Here is a 24,902-nt window from a genome sequence, read left to right on the forward strand (position 1 = left end):
GAGAACATGTGTCATTCTACTTTCTTTCAGCACACATCCACAGACACTGCACGTCGTTTCACACTCAGGAAGGTCGTTTTTCTTTTGGACTCAGAGACGTTCTGGATGGAATCATCAAGTTCGACTGATTAGTGATCAGCTGAACAAAAAGGTCTTTGCATCGTGTAATTTAGCTTATTTCTTGTATTCTTTGTCAACGGTTTTGCTTCCTTGTTGATCTTGATCTGTTTGCTCTGAGTATATTATGTGTTTTCATGCTACAATATGCATTTATATGTTAATGTTTAATAGTTTATGAAGAAGCTGCATTACCATTGGTTGATCAAGTTCTCAGTCGTCCGGGTCATGGTAGTTTTAAGTGCTGTATCGTAGGTAACTGGACTGAAGAAGAGGCTTCTTCAGTTCTAACTACCTGGAGGGGAGTCGCAGGCTTTTATACTCTGTGTGGGAGTGTCCTTACAGAGTCGTTAAGGACACGTGTGAGCGTTGTTCGGGCCACTTGTTGATCCAACAGGCCTTCGTGTGGGAAGGCGACTCTGTGAGGACACTCCCACACAGAGTTTAGAAGCCTGAAATGTCTTCCAACAAACTGAAACAGGTCCAGTTGCCTACGATACAGCATCCAGATTGGTTGATACAGCAATAATGTCTTATTAACATTTATTTATGATTTATATGCACATTAAAGTACTAACTTATGTCAGCATATGGCTGATAAAGATGGGGATTAATGTGTACGTTGTAAAGTTGACACCTGAGCCATTTAATTGATGACATATTTATTTGAGAATAGTGATCGTCTATTTACTTCCGACATTATGTAGACATTCATTAACTTATAACCTTAACTTATTAGTATTTAACTTATAAGTTATTCTTAATAAGCATTACTTATAAAGCAATTCTGATCAACGGCAAAGTTCATCAAACTTTGCCGTTGATCCGTAATGAAAAGTTGGAAATGTTTCTGAAGTACATTGAAATTTGACACAAGTGTTGAGGCTGCATTACAGTGAACATGTTATCACCGTCACTGTGATCATGACCTCCCACTTTGGACTCCTAGCTGCACGGCTAACTGAGCTAACAGCAGCTACAGTTAGCAGCAGTTAGCGGTAGCTCTAACGACATGCTGCTCCGCCATTTGTTTTGAGTATGAATTTGACAGGCAGTCATACGTATTCCTCCTTTATTTGTGTTATTTGGACGCTCCCACTATATTGCTTTCTGCAAAGCTTTTTGTTGCGGTGCCAAACTCAGGAGATGTCTGGGCAGGTGTATCTGAAAACACCTTGCCGCCTGTAACATGATCTCCAGTGCTTCAAGTGCCTCGGAGATAGTCGGGCGGTTTCATTCCGTGTAACCACGCATGAACCCGGCGCTGGGCCTGAGATCCAATCCAATCCAACCAGCTCCTCACCGTCTCTCCTGACTCTCGCCTCGGGGTTCCCACCCGTCCGACCCTGAATAAACGACACTGATGAGTGAATGAAATTGGTGTCGTTAAAAGCATTTCTCATTCAGTTCAATTTATTTCAGCAGGGATTTACACTGCCCTCGGTGCCATTTTGTGTGACACAAATGTGTCAACCTTATCAATCCCATTACACGCCGTCGCTAAGTACTTTTCACTTCCTCTGGCAGTGATTATGTCGGGGTTGACCAAGAGAGAGAGAGAGAGAGAGGATAAGTCAAGTCTCTGTCTTTCCTCTGCTCTGAAATCACAATGGAACCTCGAGTTTATTTTATGAACCGGGGCGCCATCGTGGACTTGTGCTGTGTGTGGTTTGTTTCAAGTGCAGACAACAAGCGCTCGAAGAGAAGAGCTGCATATTTTAACATATTCCTCCTCTTAATCCCTCAGTCACCTTGAGGCCTCTTTGGTGGTGTTAGATTGACCTCCTCTCTTGAACCGTCTGCGCTGATGAAGCGCTTGCAGGCCTGTGAAAATCTCTCTGCTGCTCACTTCAGTCGCCGCGCTGCACTCGCAGCTCTTTACCCTTCGTGGCCTTTCAGAGAAACGGCGAACCCAAACATGCAGGGCAGAAAACTTGAGTGTACATGACTCAGGCTTGCAGCTTGGCATCAGTGTTTTCTGCTCTCAGGGGCGCTTTTATTTATAGTTTGAGAATGGAAATGGATTTTTATTGTTTGCTTCCTCGCTGAGAGTTAGACGAGGGGGATTCCTGTTGAAGTCTTTCTTCACATTAACGTTTCGAACTAATCTAAACCACTGCAAACATCAGCACTTACAACCTGATATGCATCATATGAATAAATAAAAGGTTTATGATCAACTGTTTACTTTCGTTTTTTTTGTGACTGGAACTCAATTTTTTATGATTATTCCGACACAGCTCTGAAACTGGAGCCAGCAGCTGAGCTAACTGCTGACTCCAGGTTCATATTGATCGGAGAGACGTGAGAGTGGTATCACCTTTCATATCTGATGCTTCAAGTTTATTTTCTCCATTTTTAAGAGTCACTTCTAATGCTAGAGATTACTAACACAGCACCCATTAGCTCAGTTGGTAGAGTGGGTGTCCCGTGTACAGAGGCTTTGGGTTCGAGTCCTGGTCTGCCGAAAAAAAAGTAAAGATTACCGTCGTCTCAGAACAAAACAGAGAAGAGCAATAAAAATGTCTTTCCAGCCACCAGCTTCAAAAAACTTCATCTATTCAGTATTATATTAAAATAAAGGGACATTCACAAAAACATAATATAACAATGAAATAGGATCAAGCATTTATTCATAGACTATTTTTACATTTATTCTCTTTAATGTTATTTGTTACGTATTAAGGTTGTTAATGCACTGTAACATTTGGGTAAAGTGTCATACATTTAATTATTTTATCTGCACAAACTTTTAAATTAGAGACGAAAAATAAAATATATCTTTGGTAAACACAACGAGAACTTTGGTCAACTGAAATCATTTTTATTGTCAATACAGCACATACAGTCAAACCCATAGAAATACAAAAGTTTGTCTCGTCCCTTCTTTACAGTGAAGTACAGTTTATGCTACAGTAATACACACTTCCCTCACACTTGCAATGATATATACCATGACTGACATATTCCAAATTATCACTGCTAGTAAATACTTTCTTTTGCACTGGGTTGTCAGCAGATGACCCAAAGTGACTTCATGCAGATTCATCTGATGCATTTATTATTATTTTTCTATACAAAAACCCCAGACTGCGACTCGTTTACAGTTATTATGGTGGAGTGAATTCAGGATGTAAGGTAACTTGAGGATCAAGCAACAATTTCTATTCAAGTGTTACGATGCATTATTTCCAGCCCAGATGCACATTTCATCAGGATCCGCTCAATCTTGGCAAAAAAAACAAAAAACACATTCATCCCGACGACACTGAAGTTCATCTCTCACCAGAAATGGTCCAATATCACAATAAAAATAACACAGACAGAAACGTAACCTGCTTGGCAGAGGTAATAATAACATCCAAGTGTAGATCCATACATCCTCATTCATCGCTTTTGAATCTCAGCACGTAATAAAGCACCCTCGTGTCCCCTGATTATCACAACTGGAATGATCTGAAAGGGCTGGAGACAGAAATGCAAAAGAGGCCACGTACAACAATGTTTTTTTTTTTATATAACCTGTGAGTTTGTGTGTAGTAAAGTGGGAACAGAGGGACACCATAAATAAGTTTCCTTTTTCAGTCATGACAACATCAAGAGGCGATCATACGTGTCGAACAGAAATCCTCCCGACTACAAACGAGCAAATAACTTTTTACGACAGCTCACATTCACAATCTTATTATTTTTTTTTCTTCAAAAAACGCACTTGAGACAAATAAAATGGCGGCTTTACCTACTAGCATAACTAACACAAAGAACTGAATGTGTAACAACTGCAGTGTAGAAGTGACATTTGTGTGACTCCCGTCCTCAGGACTTTTACAAAAAGGCAGCTGGGAAATCTCCCACAAATTCACCGACATGTTTCTGGAGATTGCGTTCCCCACAAAAATATTCCGTTCCAAGTCCACGATGCTAACTACCAGCCTCAAAACGCCTATGTTTGTGCATGCAAGCCAACTACAGCACTAAATGAATGACACATTGATTCACTGGCCCTGAAATGCTCCGGTGTTTCAGTAAAACAGATTGTAAGTCTCAAACGATGCATTAAAAGGATGATTTAAAATAAAATAAAATAAAAAATCTCCATGAAGAGAGCAGGCATTTAGAATGAAAGGCGAGGTCTGTGTGCGTCTTTGTGGACAATCAGTCGACTTTCTTGCTGCGCAGTCGGAGTGTGTCCAGCAGGTATCGGCACACGGAGCCCGTCTGCTGCGAGAGGAGCGTCAGGAACTTCCCGTGAAGGAGCGTGAGCAGCGTCTGGTGGCCCGTCGCCCACACCCGGTACCAAGGCCCATAGAAGGGATCGGACACGGCCGGGCACAGCATGTTGTTCAGGTTGACCTCGGTCACCTGGAGGTGGGGGAGGGGGGGGAGCAGACGGACAGGTTGAGCAGGCACGAGCTCTAATATGATAGATCAGAATAATAAGTACTGCCCTGTTGGATAATGAGGTTTGGGCCACGGTTCACTTCATATCTTTAGAATCATTCATTTCTGCTCCAGAGCACTATCACCGAATTGCCCGGCGGACGGTTTCATGACCTGTAAATCCTCCACAACTATTATTTGACCGCATAAATTTGCTGAATGACTCACCTTATTTAAGCACTTTGTGACTGTCTAAACCTCAGTTAGGCTTATAAAGATTTCCAGTGTTTTTATGATTCTTTATTATCGGCAGAGGGAAGAAAAATGACAAACACTTCCAGACATTACCGACACCGAGTGTCTGTCATTCAGCGACGGAGAGAACGACCTGTTTTCTCTCTGCTTTGGCCACTTTTTAAAGTTAGTCCATCCATATATTCTTTAGCTTTATTAACCTCAGAGACTCGCTCTTACAGAAAGAGACTTCTAATTGGTATTTAACACATGACTCATTTGAATGTCGAGGGACAAAATAATATCACAAAACAGGATATTCATTTTGAAGTAACCAGCTCCAGGATATATAAGCAAAACACACGAAAATTAATATAGCAGTGGTCACAAGTAGACCCCCACCAACAGTCACTGAGAGGCCTCAAGTTTTATCCATCAAACTTTAAGTATATTGTAAAGTTAAAACATTAAAAAGGTACAATATGTGAGAATTTCAACGTTTAGAAATGAGCTCAAATCATCAACAGAATGTGAAGGAGTAAAAGTTTTGATGCGCTGCAGAGATATCTACTGAAGTAATCATGCTAACCAGTGAGCCGCGGTGGTCCAAAAGTTTATCCCACTCAGCTTTATCCCAGGTGATAAAATCCTCAGTCCCCATCGTGTCTTTAATGAAACGGGGTGGCGGTCGTTGTTACCCGAGAACTGGGAGTTGTGTTGTATGTTACGTCTCTGTAAGTCTCTCCTACATAAACTGCCCCATTATCTCTGCTCTCCTATAAAACCAGTATTTACAGCATTTACACAGTAAATGGAGCTGCACCACTTGTTCTGGTTTACAATGTGGTTATTTGTCTTGTGTAAAAAAACAGATCCTGACCAAAAGCTTCTTTAAATCAGGGCTGACAACATTCCCCTTTACTTTGACTTTCCAATAAAACAGATATATAACGACTCAATGTCTTATATCTGACTTTCTCATTTTTTCTGAACTACCTTGTGTCTGAATAATCCTGCCTCGCCTTAGAAATAAAACCAGTCATATGAGTAACGGGGATGATCATTACATCCATGTTGTGATGAAATATCGTGTAACGGCCAGCAGGGGGCTCCATCTTACCAGGCCAAGAACCTGCAAGAAGACGAAGTGATAGAGGAAGAGGAGGCCGGTGGAGAGCAGCGCCCACCACATGTCCCCCAGAGGTTCCGGCTTGTACACTCCTGCAGAGAGAAACACTTGTAAAACATCTGGGGAGGGTTTAAAGCGAGAGAAAGCACATGAATAGTTTGTCTTCCGTGCCAGCTCTGGCCACCTGTGGATCTTGGACAAAGTTAAACTATTAAGGAATCAAATGCTTTTTCTCTTCCCTTCTCCGCTCTGTAACACGTCAGTCGTGCCAACATCCTGCAGCCGCAGTTAAAGCAGTAACAGGATGTGGTGTCAAACTCGCTTTTCCTGTTTCCTCACTGCTGGCATTTACCAAAGGAAGGCATTCAATGTGCTGCAATTATATTGGTTTAACGACAGCGATGAAGATGTCCTTTTGTCTCTCCAGCATTGTTACTAATGAACAATGAGGCACCGCGGGCAGAGATTCCATTACTGTGCTACACCCTATAAATATATCTGACATTCACCTTACTTCTGCCAATTAAATATACTTAATTTTATAGAAAGCTTCAAACCTTGTGGATGTAACCAGTAATTCCAATCGGACCCGTCTCATTCTAGTTTATCTCGTTTCTATCTCAGGCTTTCTTAACTTCTTTAATCATTCAGGAAAAGTCGATGGAGCAAAGTGGTTTCAATCTGCGCCGATTTCCTGCTTCACACTGACACTTCTCCCTGCAGTTACACCTGGGAACTTTCAACATTTGCCCCTGAACAACTGTAAGGGCAACCTGACAGCTGTTTCTTGAGGGGCATATTGTCAGTGAATGCCCAAGCTGCAGTATTTGGTTCACGCAGACATGCCTTCACATTTGTTACATGGCCCGGAGGTTTGAATTTCAGACTGGAAGGTGAAATGCTGCAGAGTTTGACGTGCTGTTGGTTACCTAAAGGTTAAGTAAGCTGTTCTTATATCCACAGGAGCACTGGGATCCCTCCCCTGACACACAAAAGTAATCTTTTGCTCTTTGGAAGACCTTTGGAATATACACTGGACATATTACTCTCTTCCCACTTCAAGCATGTTCACATTTGCTGTATGTATCATGCAAATCTTTACAGCAGATGGTGGATAAGACTGACGGCATTATATAACAAGCAGAAACAGGTTTGTTTAGAATAAACACACGAGTGTTTAGCTGCGATGCGGGCATAGAGAATGAAAGAGCAGGTACCTCCGACATCACCAACAGCCCGGCATGTGAAGGGTATTTTATCGTATCCGTTAATGTCAGTGTAGAGAGAAACAATCAGGTCAACACCTACCTCCTTTCCTGAAAAGGTAAAGAGGCACCAGGTACAGCATGGAGTGCTGGATGTAGTAGATCTCCTTCTCAAACGGCAGCTGTAGAAAGAAAATAATAAACTATTTCAATTCTTTCAAGACACAATAATGATGATGTACTCAGAGCCTCCTGATCTTCAAGAACAAATTGCTACATCGTAGGCAACTGGACTTTAATTATTTTAAACTCCTTTTTTGGACGACCACAAGTATCACGGAAATAGTAATAAATCATTTAACTAATTAACAGTTCGGTGTACGATGAAAATAGTTCAAGCTTGAAAAGGGATTTCCAAAAACAACATAAAAAAGGTCAATAAACGCATAATTTAAAAAGTTTATCTGCTTTGAAACCTTTTTAAAAGGCAGCCGACTGATGACATAATGTACACTGACGTTAAATAAAAAGTTCCCACCATTAACACACCTGAACTGTCGTATCTCTCTCGTGAGAAAACAAGTTCTTTATCAGATAGCGTTGCGGCAGGCGCTTTAGTTTGGTAAGACTTGTTCTGTAGTTTGACCTTCTCAGAGCTCATGTTAGGGTTCTCAGCGCTTTGTCGAAGCTCGATGTCATTTAAGCAAATTTAATTTAAAGTTAGCACATCATCTGCTGCATTTGTTCCTCGTCTGCAGCTGTTAGTCGAAGCCTTTTTGAGAAGGCGGTGTTGCCAGATCTGAACTCAGATTTCCTTTCACTAAAACAGCAGTTTTCCACCATCAATCACGCTCGTACTTTCTGCCATTTGGATCTGACATTTTGGCTCCTGAATGCTGAGATGTAATTCTTCAGATTCATGCTCTAGTAGAGGAACTACATTTATTCAAAACATCACATATCTGACAAGGAGGAGATCAAAAAAATAAGTCCTAAACTTACTGAAGCTTAGGGATAAAACTTGCTCTCCTGTTAAGCTGTCAAAAAATGAAATATATGGACTCTGAACAAGACACGTACCCGTGTTAACCTCAGAGGCAGAACAAGAGCTTGCAAAGATAAGAGCAGAAGTCTTTCAGAACAAGATCTGAGGCTTTGATAAAGACACTGGTTTACTTACCAGTCTTGTGTTGACTACAGGGAACATTAAAGCCAGCAATGCACCGTTCAACATGTGGACCTGCAGCCTGAAAACACACAGGAGGAAAACAATTAGGCGATAATAGGAACAACACGGAGATGTCAATAGATCTGATGAACCTCATATCTTCCATCACACCTGCCTGAGACTCCCAGGAACATTTTAACAATCATTTGGCCACTGAAGGCATCATCGCACTGACATTAGTTTGAATCGATTAGTTCTGATGTAAGAACAGAGGAACAGGTGGAGGACAGCGTAGATTATGTTCTACGTTGATGAAAACCAATCAGAGTCCTCTCTGATGCTGTTAGCAGCAGCTGTCTCTCATCTGTTGGCAGGATCAGCTCCTGCTGGGAGTGTAGATCGAGAGAAGTCAGGCCGCTGATGGATCCACTCAGACGCTTCTTGGCATTTTTACGATCCATTAGGGAATCACACACAGTTGATGTCATGATTCTGACAAATCAGTAACTCTAGCTATTCATTCAGAATTAGTGTACGGTTAGATTTAACCCCGTCTCACTCACCATCCAGTCCACACACAGCTCGTCTGCTCCTGCAGACAGAGGGAGCGTGATGCTTGTTCAGTCACCTTCTGCACATCCAACAGCAGGAGAAATGTTTCTTTTAACCAACAATTATTCTAAGAGCACCGTACAGAAAAGCCCACGAGCTTATGTGTCAGAGTGCGGATCTACATCTATATCCTCTGATTGCTCACTTTGTCAAATGAGCCAAAATAACTGTTGTGACAGCCAAGGTCACTGGGAAAACAGCAGTGCTGTAGGAATGTCGGCTCAGATGAGCCCGGCTGTCACTCCGGGGGCCGCCAGACCTTTTTGAAACAACAGTCGGCTTCATTCAAATTTGAATTCATTGCATTTATTGATCATTAGTAACCTCTGCATAGTAATATTGTACCATCATCCTCTAATATACTCATACCACACATAACGGTATTACATGTGTGTAGTGGTGGACTTGAACTGTACTTTCCTAATTTGCCGCCACAAATTAAACCCTTATTTTGCCTGAGATGTTATATCACCATTCCTCAAATGTGGGTGTGATTACTGAATTCAATTACTTCTGTAGTTTCTACTGAATCTATTCTTTACTTTTTATATATTTATTTATTTTCGACATGTCTTTGCTTATCTGTATTTACTTCCGTCACACCTGAATTTCCCTTCCGTGTGATCAATAAAAAGGAGTTTCTTATCTCATCCATCATCTCACACTGCATGAAGTCTCTGATGTTATTGTGCTGTCACAAGATAATGATACATGCTTGTTTCTCACACAATGGTTCGTCTGTCTAGTGAACAAAATGAGCTGAAACCAGGCAGAACGGAGGCTACTAGTGTTTGAAAGTGGCCACCCACTCTCGAATGCAGATTCTGGTACTGTGTGTTTTTTGATTAAGTCAATGTGGCCGCACTGGTATAAAAGCTGGAGCTGCACTTATGCATGAAGCGCAAAGGAGGCAGGAATTATAAATTCAAATGGAAAAATAAAAACGAACTCTGAAAAGGCTGCCTTTCTTTGCTGTTCGAGGTGTATGAAGTTACTGCAAACCAAACTTTTCTCCTCAACAGGTGAAACACAGAGGCTTTTAAAGTTTTAATGATCGCATGATCTAACTGTCACTTTACAACGTAGGGTTGCGCAACAAAATGCAAATTGTACTATCTTTTATGGTGGAGTGTTGAGGACGAGTTCAAGACTCTCACAGCCTTATGAAAACAAGCTACTCAGTACTCTGGTGATACGACATTGGATACTCACTACCGTGGCATCAAAGCTCAGTAGATGGTTACCAATGATGTTCTGGCCAGTGTTGTTTTTGTGGTTGTTACTGATTTCTTTATTCAAACATGATTTTTTTTGTGGTTGCACTGGCTGCTCTTCTGCTGTATTTCTGAGGAAGTACTGTAGCTTCTCAGGGAGTGTTTGCCAACCACAGGTGTGGCCAAATCAAACAGGTCTGAAATTGTTATTTAAATCAGTCGGTATCTTTCTTTTCATGCCATCATCTTAGGTACTGCTGACTTTCATGGTACAAACACTGTGCAAGTCCTCTTGTCTGCATTGGTTCTTAAACAAGCACATAGAGAACACACTGTTTATGCAACTGTCAATAGCCTGAAGCAGGATAGAAACAAGTCCAAATATTTCTCAGGGGAAACACCCATGCAATGTCTGCTAAGCCAATACAATATTATATAAGTTAAATATGTCTTGGCCGGACGGATGCGTTACATATTTCTGAGGTGTATTTTGTTTTCCAAAGATTTTTAGTCGGCTACCTTTCGGTCATTTCAGGTAAGACACAGCTACCTTGATAGAACTGCTACCACTCACTGCAGCTGTTCACCGTGGGAGTCCCATGGGCTAAAGCAACAGAAAGTGACCTTGCTCGTATTTATTTCTGAGTAAATCCAACTTTGTGTTCCCTACCGGCTGAAACACAGTCATTTCTCCTGAATAATTAACTGCCCAGGCCAGAGCAGCTGTTGAGGAGGGAAGACTATAAAGCCCAACAAAGTCATTACAAAAAAAAACACAGGGAACCGCTAATTTACTGTGAGGAGGCCTAAGCAATTAAAATAAAATGCAGCAATTGCTTTTATATGAAAATAAAATCCGTGTTTCATTTGGGTAAGTTTGCCCAATCATTTTATACTACATTCAACCTCCTCCGGCAGGTTGAAATGGAAGGTGGAGGACTAAATAATGCAGGAAGCCTTGAGTTGTAGCACTAAATACTTGAGCTCACCTATCAGATCTATATTGCCTGAATACATTCATTAATTTCACTGAATGTAACAAGAGTACAGAACAACAGAGACAGACACGAGCCAGGGGCAAATACTCACCTAAACACAACCATCGCCGTTTTACCTGGCGGGCAGGCCAGCAGGAAGATCTGTAGAAGGAAGCACAGAGAGATGAGAAATTGCATTATTGCATAAAACTCAGTCATTATGGAATAGCTTCAAGAGCTTCCAGTGCTCAGAGCTGCAAGTACGGAAAAAGAACAAGTTGCTCTAACAAGTTTTTATTAATAAGAGCAGCAGCCTTTAACGGAGCATCCCACAGGCAACTGCCAGGTGCTTCTGGTTCCATGTAAGAAAAGTACCTGCACATTTGCGATGGACCCGGGGGGTGGTCCAACAATAAGGGTAGGATTTTAAACCTTTAAATGACTGCTAAGTATTGGCATTGCTCAAGGAACAAATGATGATGATTCACAGCTTTGAGAGGAGGCAGCTGATATTCATACATGTGGAAACAAAGGAGACGCCAGTTCAAAGTTTCCGGTTCCTTCATTTGCTCTGTCAAAAGAATGAAAATTATTCACTTCATAATTGAAGATAATGAAGGTTACACAATGTGGCTCCCAGTTATACATCTCATCCATGCTCAGTCACTGTGCTATTGGGCCTGCAGGATACAGCAAACATGGATTGGTTCAAAGCGCCATCTGACAGAAAACAGAGTTGGTTTTCCTGGAAGCCAAAGGCTGCAAACACCATTACAAGAAAGCAATTTACCTGAGATCTGTTCAAATGCCCACCAGCTAGGGGGATAAGTCTCAGGGACTGATCTGCTGTACACCTCACATCACATCACATTAAACCTGCTCCTGCTGTCATGAGAAATTAAGTTTCTTGGTTTCATCAAGCATGTTTTGCACCATGATGTGTAACAAAAAAAATTGTTACATTTTTAATCCTGAATTTCAAAAGAATTGTAGGAATTTGTTGTTCCTTTTCTTTTTGTATTTATGTTAGTACTTACAATACTCATAACTACTTATGTATTTACTTTTGAACACTTTGTGACTTTACACAAAGTAAGCTGACAGTACATAGTTGTTTTTCCCGATAGAAATTTGACCTGATATGCTGCTCAAAGGGAATTTCTGCAACATGAAAAGCTATTCCTCAAATGTAAACAGCTGCATATGAACACAGTTCTTACTAGTGGGTATATGTTCATGTCTGGGCTACAGCAGTGACAACATCTCTACGTTTCCACTGAGCACAGGAAACAGACACAAAAATAGATTTCATGCAAATAACTTATCAAGTAGTATCTGTTGATAAGGACTCGTTGGACGGGTGTGGATGTTGGTCCAAAACTGAAACTGACCTAATAATCCATGTGCTGCTGTTGACACACTGCTGTCATGCACTAACTAGTATAACTTGGGTTATGCTGATGAAGGCCTTTTCCAAAAAATGCTTGGGAAAGCCAATTTGAGTTAATCTGATTTAAAAAGGCCACTTCAGTCTACAACTAGGATTAATCCCTGTCTGAGATGCTGGCCCATGCAGTCATGATCTTATTCGTAGGTGAGAAGCACTACTTAACTATAATCCACTGCAGTTGGAAGACGAGATACAGGGCTAACGCTACATAGATAACACACACTTATCTGATCTACTCTTTTTAAACAGTCTTTGCATATTAAACATACAAAACAGCAATGTTTTGAGATTTAAACAGTATCTTGCTGAAATGAATGCATCTTGTGCATGTTGGTTTAGTTAGGTTGCTCCTTTAACTACCAAACTGGGCAATGTTGTTATTTCGCCAAGACTTCACAGGATGTGTTGGTATTACGTGGCTGTCGTAGTCCTTCAGAAAGGGCAGACAATTCCTGCTGTGTGCTTTTACTGTCAACATTGTTAAATCATCTAAAAGTCTAGAGTCGTCAATTTACTCAGCGACAAAAACTGGATTAAAAAAAAAAAAGGTACAGAAAACTCTAAATTGTGCATTTGGAAGTAAAAAATGTTTTAATTATATTCATGGACCTGCCAGAAATACCCTCAGCACATGTTAATGCTCCAAACAGGGACCTTATTCGAAGTAACAAATAAAAAGAATATTTGTTTGCAACATAAGTTTTGGCTGAAGTGGAGAGAAACTATGAGCTTGTAAACTATTCAGTGTCCCTGACCTTCAGATGCAGCATCTGAATTTAACTTTAATCCAGTGAAATTGGAAGACAAGATACAGATCTATCACTACATAGATAACAAACTTATCTGATCTACTCTTATTGTTAAGTCATCAGATGCACCATCTGAAGGTCAGGGACAAGTGAGTTTGTCATAATTAACATAAAGCCTGTTTTTTATTAGCCAGTATATTTCTTGGGTGTAATGATACGGTCAGTGATTTGAAAAAGAGCAACTTTAGGAGTCACTCTTCCAGTGGCCAACCAACTGTACACAAGCTTCTGCGTCTCTAATAAACAGTCCGGCCCAGACTATACCCACATGCATGATCACAGTCATCAGAGCCAAACCAGCCTTGACGCTGTAGTTGCGGCATAAAACACACAATTACCTCCGACACTCGTTTCTCCAGATTTAATTTTACCACTGAAATATATAAATCCATCTGGGAGGTACAGCTGACTGAGCCATGCCATCATCTTTCCTGTTTCCTACTCGCAGTTGAATGGGGAAAGATGTGAAATAGGAAGACGTCCATTTTCTAATCTTACAGGTGATGGCAGATGGTTTAAAATGAGCAGTCATTCAGAGAGACAATTATCTAAGTAAGATAACAGATGGTGAAATCTCAGAGAGCTTCACAAATTCACCCCGAAGAGAATACTGGAAGACAACCAATGAATAACTGGAAATAAAACTACACACTTGAAGGTAACTTCTTTTGATAGGGTTGGTAATGTAACATAATGTTGGCTATTGTTTGGTCAATTGGAGCGTCCTTCATTCAACACGTACTTGTACAGTGAAAATATGCTGATGAGCCACAACAATAAAATCCCTAACAAAAACTAAATCATCTCGGTACAATGCACCGTCTTGCTGGGAAACCTTGGGTCCTGGCATTCAAGTGTTTGCCTCTTAACATGCATCACCCACCCAAACATTGTTCCAGATCAAGTACGATCCCTCATGGCAACAGCACTCCTCAATGGCAGTTGCCAATCCTGGATATGGGGGGATATGTTGGAAGAGGTCGGCTCTATGTAGGCCTCGCATTGCAACTGACAGGAGTACTAACAACATCCTGGTGCCAAACACTACAGAACACCCCTTAAGGTCCTGTGTCAATGCTTCAACAAGTCAAAGCCAAGTCAGGTCCAAAGTGGGGTCTCTCTGAACTGGACTTGCCCTTGGACGTCCAAACAGATGCTTCGAATGTATTGGGACTACGGAATTTGGAGTCTGTTTGGAGCGACTGCCATTGATGACTGCTGTTGCCATAATTGTATTTACTTTGTCTGCATGCATTTCACAGCAGACATTTGATTGCAACAAGATGATTAGTGTTATTCACGTCACCTCTCAGCGGTTTTAAATGTTGGGTTTATGTATAACCCAGTTATAATCTAAGAAAAAAAAATTTCTGTAATGTTGCAGATAGGATCCAAAACAAGTGCCAACCACTTGCCAAATTAGTGGTGAATAGTTAAATTCAGAAGCCATTGGTGGGTTGCTGAAATAGGCCAACTTCACTGCAAACTCACATTTTGTCTTTGTGGTCAATCATCTCGGTGATGAGAGTTTGCAGTGAAGTTGGCCTAGTTCACTGGTGGCTGCATGCAACCAACACTAAGGTTATCTAGCTAGCTCAAATGTATCCGTGCCAAGTAGAGTTTCACATAACTCTGCTGTGGAGAATGCAGGAAGATGCCATTGCATCGCTGCATGAACAGGGACTTTACAAGTGTACACACGACCTTTCAGTAACTATTAAGCTCATCTTGGCACACGTTACTGCTGACAGGGCTCTTCACACCTTATACTACCACCCTAGGGCTAAGAGTTGACCCTAAGAGTTGTGTTTCCACTAGCCCTGGGTTAAAGGTCTGTTGGAACACATGAAAAATGTTTCCATTCTGGAATGACGCATGACTACTCTGGTTACTTCAGCTGCATGTTCATTCGATTTTCAGGGGATAACCCTGCTCCTGAGCATGGCCAAGCAAGCCCTAGGCCAAAGTTGGAGTTAGCCTACTTTGAAATGTGCAAAGAATACACCTATTTGAAATAGATCTTAGCCTGGGGCTACAGGGTTGCAAGAATGTTTTTTATGCTTGGAGGCAAGTGCAGTGTGAGAAGACCTTAGAGAAACTTAACTATCCCTTATAGCATGAAGCAATGTTCTGTGACTGCAGCTACTTGCTGGTACCTGTCTCACACATCAGGGCAGACTGCACACAAGACCACTAGGCTGTACATTTGCCATCCTGACTTAAAAAAAAAAAGAAGTTTGTTTCTTGACAGAGACGGTGGAAGAAGTACTCAGATCCTTTACTTTGTACTAATAGCATACTGTGAAAATGTTGCTTGAGGAAAATGTACTTTAAGTATTAAAAATAAAAGTTCTGAATGCAGAAATTAGTATTACATCATTAGATTCTTATTAGTCGTGCATTCGAAAGTAGGATCTTACTGTTGTCGTTGGTAGAAATGGAACCTATTTTGATATGTTTTTGCATAAGAACTAGCGTGCATTTCTGCAACTAATGATTTCTTCACTATGGATTTATCTACTAATAATTTTAGTAGTGCCATCACAAACTTAACCAGCCATTGGCAGATAAACCAAACAGCTGTGACTGTGTAAATGACCTTTCAAGCTGGAAAACTGCTGATAAAAAAAAGATCAATGGCCTACTTACAGATTGACAGAACTCATTACTGATAAGCCATACTTCCTTTTCACGCGTGTAGTCATTAGGTTATACAGCACAGTGCCTTAAGCGTAAACTGTACGACTGAGTGAACGATCTGTTTGCGCTGAGTGTTATGGCTACAGCTGATAAATGTGGCTGTATTTAAAGATAATGCTGATACTGTAGTCTGATATATTGATGGTGGATGTTTGTTACACACTTGTTAGGAGCACGGCACTTCACTTTATAGGCAAGCTCTCAACCTGTGGTGCAAAGACAAGGCACATTGTCGTAATGTTCATTGCAGCAGTGTGCAACCAAGCAGCTTTGTAAACTCTTGTTAAACCGAGCCAAAGCTGCTGCAGAATGACAGAGGCCTGTTATGAAGAAGGGTGAGTTGTGATTCTTTCAAGGACCCTGTAGCAATATTAATCATCAGCCTACCTCGTATTTATCACTGTTTTGAAATGACCTGAATGTTCAGTGTCACACCAGACCCTTGGCAATATCTACAAGGGAAGAAAGTTCACTCGATAAGGGCATTGTGTGTCTGAAAGGAGTGTACCTATCACCATGCGTTAAAAAGGAAACTCCCAGCTCACTGGAGAATCCTGGAGGAGGTAATGAGTCATTCGAACACCACATGGACACAACTGAGAAATCCAATTTCCTTAACCTATTCTATCATCCTGGAACGTCCACATCCGCAAGGCTGGACAGAATTTTTACAGTAATGACACATTCAACGATTCAAGGCAGCGGAGTGAATCACAGTTATGGTCATTACATTTGCAGCAGACTTCAATAACAGCCTTTGTAGCATCTGAAATTTGATTCCTGGTATATGAATATCAGATTGTTCCCCCTCACGTCCTAACTGCTTTCATGTTACACCTTTTACACCAGCTTTTAGTTGCATTATACATTAAAAAAGGGGTCTAAGAATCACAATAAATTATTTCATATGATTCAGTCAATCTAAAGCAAAAGGGTAACTTCACCAATTTTCCATTTTATCATGTGTTTACAGTTCTTGGAGCGTGCTACTACGCATATAAAAATAAGAAGAACGTCTTTTTTCTGGCTCCAGAGTAAGTTACATGTGATCTGATTAATTTCCTCCAGTGATGTTACTCAGTAGCTCAATAGCATTGTGGGTAATATTGGTCGCAAGTTTTAAAAAGGGAAGAAGAATGACATTCATCTTTGTTATTACACACATTATATGTGGAATAACAAAGGTGATATCTGGGATTCTGCTGTATCAGTTTTGATCATTTGTTTTAAAACTGTAGAAACTATAGAAATGCAAGTCCCATTTATAGTAGAGCGATGCTGAACTTGTGGACTGCATTTCAAAAGCTTGCATCTACATCTCCCACAATGCAACTTGAGGGCAATTTATCAGAGTACATGCAGCTTCCTCCACACAAAAGCCTTCATAACCGTTTTAGTTTTTTACTAGGGCTGTCAAATGATTAATTTTTTTAATCGCGATGAATCACAATTTGTCCATAATTGACTCGCGACAAATCGCAAATTAATCGCAATTTTTTTTGGCACATTTTTTGTGTTCTGTACCTTAATGTATTTTTTCATGTTCTTAATACTTTTAACAACATAAGAAAGGGTAAGGGTTAGCCAAATATGCTTGCTTTATGAAAGTGTTTGTTCACCACTTCAAATCATGCAGGAAAAGAAAAGGCTCAAAAAATATAACCTCACCCTAAATGGGATCTAAACATGGTGATGTCTGCTTTTGGCGAGGGGGGGGGAGCGGTGGACTCTCTGCATCTGCCATGTGTTTGACTTGCAAATGATATTTGAGACTCGACGTACTTCAGTGGTAACTCATTTCATGTCGACAGTACATGCAGGTAACTTTTGTCCTATCGACCGAACCATCTGGCAGTGTTTAGAAAGTGAATTTGCCTTTCGTAAGTCCTTTCTTCATTTCCTTTCGCTTTTCAGTCCACCGTGTTTTTTCCCTGGAGGTAACGCCAACCCTGCTGCTTCTTCTTCTGATTCCCTTTCTTATTCTTCTGCCACCCTCTGGATCAAGACTACAGGTGCCATCGACGGCTGAAATCAAACAATGCACGTTTCTTTTTTTTTTTAATGCCGAGCTTTAATCAAGCGTTAAAAAAATTAAAGGCGTTAAGAGGATGTTATGTTAACTTTGACAGTCCCATTTTTTACATATCATACTACTTCTACCTGACAACACACTTTAATGTGTAAAAATGGTGGAGTTATCTGTTAATATTATCCGTTAATTGATTTGTTTACGGAGCCTCAGCCATATTTATCCACTGGACTGGATGGAAATGCATGACAGTAAATTGATCAGTCAGCGATCAGTCAGACGTCCGTCAGTGTTGCCAGCTGACTGCTCATGTTCTGTACGGAGGAAAACATAAAAGACATCTGTGTTGTCAGATGTGTTGCATCAACTCATCAGTCATCAGACACTGAACTCTTCACCCCCAGTGGGACTCTCTCACCTTGCACTGAGTGATGCCCGCTCGCCCTGGTGTTTTTGATATGTGTGTGATCTTGGCAACTGACACAGCCACTTTACACAAGAATGAGCAAGAACAGCATTTTTGGCTAGACAGTGGTGAAATTTCAGTTCATTCAATATTTATGTTTTTGTACTGAAGAGCAAGGTCTTTGAAAAATGTTGTCTCGTAAGCACCAGTCTGCTGTGTGAGTATGTAGCAATAACATCGAAACTGTTCTTCAGTCCCACTATAAAATATGCAGTGAACAGGCTGCAGGGCGGGTAACCTGCAGCGGCACAGCAACACCGTCAAGTGTTTACATTCTGCTCAATAACACTCAGGTGGAGTGCGCGCTTGTGGACAAGGACAACTGTGTTAACTTGCACACTTGACTCTGCTAAGCTCAACAGGAAACCCTACAGGAGTCTACATTTTTCAGTCTCTAAAATGTACTTCCAGATATGCAGTTTTTATGCATACATGCTCAGTAAAACAAGCTAAAAAGGATACAGGACCAGCTGAGGATGTTAGCAATCTTCATGGAATGCTTTGATCTCAGACAGGATTTAAAAAAAAAGGTGCCACACCCACAGACTGCAAACACACCAACTCTCATGACTAGAGCAAGACAATTAAAAAAACCTTCTGATGCCAATATATCGGTCGAGGTATAAACCTTATTTGCAACGATCCCTTAAATGTGGCTGCCAAACATTTGATATGTAATGGCTTCACACAACATTCAGGGTAATGAGCTGTAAAAGGGGGTAATGTGCAGGTGAGAAGTTGAGGAGTTTTATCATTTATTCACCAACAAACTGGATAAACTGTACACACACTGCACTATTAGTTCACCCTGACGGCACACTTGGCAACGTTCTGCGCACAACCTACGCACTGACTTAACCTTGGAAGCGGTTTGGTAGTTGTATAACCCACTTTAGTTTAAAAGAAAATCTTCAAATGGTTCTGCGTTCTTAGGCCTGGCAGGCCACTGGTCTTGGAATACACTGACAGGAACCCTGATGTGTGTTGTCAACTTGCCATCGGAGAAAATAGAGAGTGAGAAAGCCCAGCTGGTACTGATGTGTCAATACCGCAGAAAAATGATGATTAAAACTGTTTTTATTGTATTGAAAAATACATTTTTCTGACAACACGAGTGTGTGATAACCCAAGATTGGCTGATAATATTGACCAATTGTTATCAGCTCTAATAAGGAACAGGTGGGTGCGCTTAATGTAAGTGAACTTAGGCAGTCAGACATTGAAAGTTCCTCACCACCACCACCAAGATGCTAAATATCCCACACATATTAAATCTCCCTCCAGCCCTCTTGTTGAGGAATCCTCTGCAGGGCCACAGTGCACCGTCCCGCACACACACATATCGCCTTCAACAACATTAGAATGCAAAACACACCTCCTCCCGTTCCACATATTTTTCTCATATCACACAGTCAGGCCCCCTGGCTGTATTCACAGCAACAATTAAACTCCTGGAGGCCATCCCTGTAGAGCCATCCTGCTGATAATAAAAAACTTGTTCCTGTAAACCTGTTCCAACGGTAAAATAGAGACGTTACAACAAAACCGGCAACTTCCACTTCCTTCCAGAGCTCCTCCTCCTTATTTAAACTATTTAAATTTCACACTCGCATGTCAACAGGCGTGATGAATACCTACTATGGATCATCTTTACCTTGGCCTCAACACATCAAGGACATCTTCCCACCATCAGTCAATTTGTCATCACAGCAAGTCATTCATCAACGTCCGCTCGCTGTCACACTACCGCCATGTTATCTGAATTAATCACATCAAAATTGCTGTTTCTCCGTAGTTGATGTGTATAACAAATACATTAAAACTGGCAGGGACCTGTTCCTCATGACCCATGGTGTGCAATCATGATCCATGAAGGTCAGCCAACCAGGCGGCGTGAAAGACAGACATGCAGGTAGGTACTGTACGTTCTCATGGCAGCACTGACAACAGAACCTTTGTTCTGTTTTGAACCATAAGCTCCTGGGGAACATTGCCTTTTTTGGTAAAAACAAGGATATAGGTTGAAATCAGGTGACGCCCAGGCTCCTGTTGCATACCTCAAGGGCTGAACTTGAGACAACACGTCTTATTTCATGGCAGCAGATTCTGTCTAGACCGTCACCACCTCCCCAACATGGACGAGACAAGTGTCCCATTACACCTCCAAGACAAGACCCGGAACTTCTACATGTATCTTGTGTTTTACCTGTTTTTCAGATTACTGGCATATTATCTTTTGAATGATTAGTTTTCTGTTGATTGTGTTTTTTTGTCATTTAATTTGTTGTATTTACCAAATTATGTGATATTCATTTAATTAGATTTTTTTCCTGTAAAGGACGGGAGGTCTGTTGTACAAGCCTGATGGCTTCTTGACCTTTTCTGACACCTCTATTGTTTTTTAATTATCAGCTTTTGTCATTTTACAAACGCGCAAACAAAATACAAAATAACAATCCCAACTGGTTACTTTGATTACTGCTCATTTGTTAGTCTATCGTGTTCTAAAGGAGCTATATAATAAGGAAATGCATAAATCTTTTCCTTCCTCTTTTTACCGGTAGAACTGCTAAGATAACCAGGTTTACATTGGACAGATTGTCTGAGCAGACCAAGAGGTGAATTAAAACAAAAATCTAACTGAAGAATGTGTAATGCTGTACAAAGTAGGGGATCAAATGATTATCAGCTTGGCTGTTATCTTATCCAATATTGATCCTTTTTTCTTATTGGTCAATAAATTTGTTTACAAATGTGCTACTTTGGCTCTGATGCCAAATATTAATAAAGTATTAATAATCTGAGTATGCAAACAAGCTAGTAACCAAAAGTTATAAGATAACTATGATTCAATAAAAGTACAGTATTTGCCTCCAAAGTAAAAAAATAACAGAAAGTGGAATAAATACTCAAATTAAGTTTAAGTTTTCGTACATGAAGAAACTGTACATCTTGAAAAGGGGCAATATGTGATTTAAACTCAGAACTGTAGTACCTGCAGTATCAGTGAGTTAATAACACATTTTTTAGAACACTCACTGTTTAAAGCCAGAAAGGTGGCAGGGTCCGCCATATGTAAACAAAGTGAAACAGTTTGAAATTGTGTTGTCGTTTAGGGTCAGTTTGAGTATTCAGTCATGAACATGTTTATTTAATTTGTTTGTCCATGAGGATCTTTAAAATCCTTCTCCTGAACTACAAAGTGCAGCTTTAAACTTTGAAACTAAGTTTTTCACTTTTAATGCAAATGTATCGTCTCTACAAATCCGGTTATTGGCCTTCTTAATCATTACGATCATTCAGTACTACAACCTCAGGTTTTGCAGAGCTCAAATGAGATCATGTTGCCTCCTCAGGAAGTACAACACACACACCACATCTGTGTTTCATCACACAGTACAGTTCGATGGGCGAGGCTCCAGATGTAGCTGATGAAAACAATGCAATTAAAGTGAATTAACATGCAAAAACACAAATCATTGTCACTCAGTCTGTTAGGAGGAAAAGGAATTAAATACAAGCATGTCTAGACTTGGTGCTCTCATATTAGCAGAGCATCGGGGAGTGAACACACACATACACGTAGCCTTATCAACCAAACACACACACACACACACACACACACACACACACCAGCCTCAGGCCCCAAAGGTGTCATCCTTACCTGCACCATGGTCACGACATGGCAGGGATTCAGCAGGTAGATCACAGTCTTGGTCGCGAATTTGAACCCAACCTCCACTCCAAAAGTCATACAAAGGGCGACCAGCAACAGGTTCTTGCCCAGACTGTCCTCCTTCGCCCTTGTGCAGTCTTTCCCGACCACCCTGAGCTCCTTGGAGAGGTTGATCTTCCTCAGCGCCACGCAGACCTCCACCAGGGAGACGAGGACGATCACTAGACTTTCACTGATGCGCTGTTGGGGCGCCAGGAAGGCGGCGCACTCGGGGCCCCCGTTGCCCTCAAACTTCGGGTCCACCCCGCCGTAGACCCAGTCCAACAGGCTGTAAATGTTATATCTGGACATATTCCTCTTCTCTTGTTGGAAAAGATACGAACAAGATGGAATAAAAGACGTCACACCGACTTCTTGGCGAAACATGAACTGCAAGATTTCCCTTTCGTAGTTGGTCTCGCGGTTGAGAGGTAGACATGTATCCACCGCCTTGGTGTGTTTAAGCTAGCTAACACCACCTCCTCCCCCCAAAAAACTACCTCATCCACAGGCGGATGAGGAACTTCAAGCTAGCGGCGGGAGGCAGCTGTGGGCGAGACTCTCCGTAGCGGCTGTTGGTGGGCAGGCGTCTCTCGTCTCTCACGTCCTCCCCTTCTCACACTGCTGGAAAACCAAAGCTAAGCTAACGCGGACATTCAAATTAGCACGGCGTCATATGAAGCAAGCGCTCGTGCCATGCTAGGTGAAGCAGTTTACGGGACGTTAGGTTAGCGCGTGTTAGCAACAGCGCAGACACCGGATAGGTAACGTTAGCTAGCCTAGCTACAATGCTACCAAGCTACCAAGCCTACCTTGCTGAACTGAAGCGGCGCCGTACGGTGTTTTTTAACGCCCCGTGATTTGCCTCTCAGGTTGAGCTCAAATCCTATTGGTGGACGGCGAGGATGCTGCATTCAGAGGCTCTTTTTAAAGTAGGAAAATTATCACCTGTGACAAAAGCAGGACTAATAAAGACAAAAAGTAAATATACGTTTATTTCATACATGTGGCATTTGTTTATAATAACACTAGTGGTATCAACAGATGGTGTTTGCAATATTTACCTATACATTTTGCTCAGAGGTGGTTAATTTGTGGGCTCATCCGATCATAAAACACTGTACTTTGCCTGAGAGGCAAATCTGAGAGCACAGTAGAACCCAACATATGTGATACTTGGGAATGGTGCGTTCAGGTAAATATGTAAATGAACCAATTCACGTTTATCAAAGAAATCGAGCAAATTGCCAGTGATTGCAGTTGTGGCAATTTTTCTATTCTTAAACTCTACCAAAAAATAGAGGCTCTCCAGCCAAATGAATTCTTTCATCACACCACATGCTGGATTAATGACATACTTCATAATAATAACAATTATTTCTGTTTCTATTATGTGTTCTTGCCTGGAACCTTTTATCAGATAGATGAATTCCGATTATATCGATTTAACTTCTGTATTTATCTACCATTCATTCATACAGTTAATTAAATTATGCCAGTTATACACACGCAACAGAGAATTATTTATCACCTGGTGTTGCCACGATGCGTTAAGGCCACAGTAAAACCTCCGTACATTTTCCCCCGTAACATAGATAGATAGAATTACTTTAATGATCCCAGACTGGGAAATTATTATTATATGTGCAGAAGCAGTAAGAGGGCATACCAGTAGGTTTTAGTGTGGCAATTAAATCAAAAATGAGTACAAATCTGTGCGTCTCAGAGAATTGCTTCTGTTATCAGCACAGAGTCTCATGGATTAATGGAGGACTTTGATATCTCAAATGCTTTTTTGAGCTGTCTCTTTTAATTATGGTAAATTTGCATTTTGGTAATCATTGTGAATGCTAATTATTGCTGAGCCTTAGAAGGGCCCTAAATTACAGAATAAAGTTACTCTCACTTTACTAAACATGGTTTTAATTGGCTCGGCCATTGATGCGACGTGATTATTGTTTTATTATATGTGCAGCCCTCTGAGACAAACATTGTAATATGTGGCTATAATTATGTTTGACTTGTATTGCTTGAATTGTCTTCATCAACTTCAAGATTCAACATTCAAGAGGGGTTTTATTGTCATTCCAGCCATATACACAGTACACGGTGCAATGAAATAACATTTTCCAAGAAACAAACAGAGCAAATAAACAAACAACAACAACAACACCAAATGCTTTTTTTTTTATTTTTTAAATAATACATTTAGCTGTTCTCAAGTGCAAAAATACTTGTGCTCAGTGTGGTGGTGCTGGAGGTGTTATTTCCGATCCGGACTGTCTGATGTCTCCCCATCAGAAAGTCCAGGATCCAGTTACAGAGGGATGTGTTCAGGCCCAGCAAGCTCAGCTTCCTAGTCAGGTGCTGGGGGTTGATTGTGTTGAATGCTGACCTGAAGTCTATGAACAGCATTCTGATGTAAGTGTTCTTTTTATCCAGGTAAAGCTGAGGTAAGGTAAAGGTAAGGTGGGTGAGTGCTAGGTGGAGGGTAGTGGTGATGGCGTCATCGACGGAGCGGTTGGTTCGATACGCGAACTGCAGGGGCCCTAGGGTGTGAGGCAGAAGGTTCGGTTGCACATAGAAATCTGCCCTATGCCATTTAGAGATAGTGTTCGATTTGTATACAATATGGAACATGTTGATCTCCATGGTGAGTAGATATAAAAGGCTCATTCTAGGTTGTGAAAATACAAC

General features: G+C 41.1%; 1 protein-coding gene across 1 annotated transcript; it reads right to left on the bottom strand.

Annotated features, from left to right (window-relative positions):
* Nucleotides 1-2,925: 2,925 nt before the first annotated feature.
* tmem164 (transmembrane protein 164) lies at nucleotides 2,926-23,058 on the bottom strand. Its single transcript, XM_030438498.1, has 6 exons — nucleotides 22,155-23,058; nucleotides 11,149-11,198; nucleotides 8,246-8,312; nucleotides 7,169-7,247; nucleotides 5,852-5,952; nucleotides 2,926-4,479 (listed from the first exon to the last, which is right to left on the bottom strand). Exons 1-6 carry the CDS (start codon nucleotides 22,590-22,592, stop codon nucleotides 4,273-4,275), a joined length of 942 nt encoding a protein of 313 aa, XP_030294358.1. The 5' UTR covers nucleotides 22,593-23,058; the 3' UTR covers nucleotides 2,926-4,272.
* Nucleotides 23,059-24,902: the final 1,844 nt, after the last annotated feature.

This window comes from Sparus aurata, chromosome 13, assembly GCF_900880675.1.
Source record: "Sparus aurata chromosome 13, fSpaAur1.1, whole genome shotgun sequence".
In the NCBI taxonomy this organism is placed as follows: domain Eukaryota; kingdom Metazoa; phylum Chordata; class Actinopteri; order Spariformes; family Sparidae; genus Sparus; species Sparus aurata.

Coding starts and splice junctions, on each gene's coding strand:
- tmem164 (XM_030438498.1), bottom strand. CDS start 22,592: ATGTTTCGCCAAGAAGTCGGTGTGACGTCTTTTATTCCATCTTGTTCG. Junction 8,313..11,148: donor ACGGCGATGGTTGTGTTTAG/GTGAGTATTTGC, acceptor GTGTGTTTTCAG/GCTGCAGGTCCACATGTTGA. Junction 4,480..5,851: donor TCTTGCAGGTTCTTGGCCTG/GTAAGATGGAGC, acceptor CCCCACCTCCAG/GTGACCGAGGTCAACCTGAA.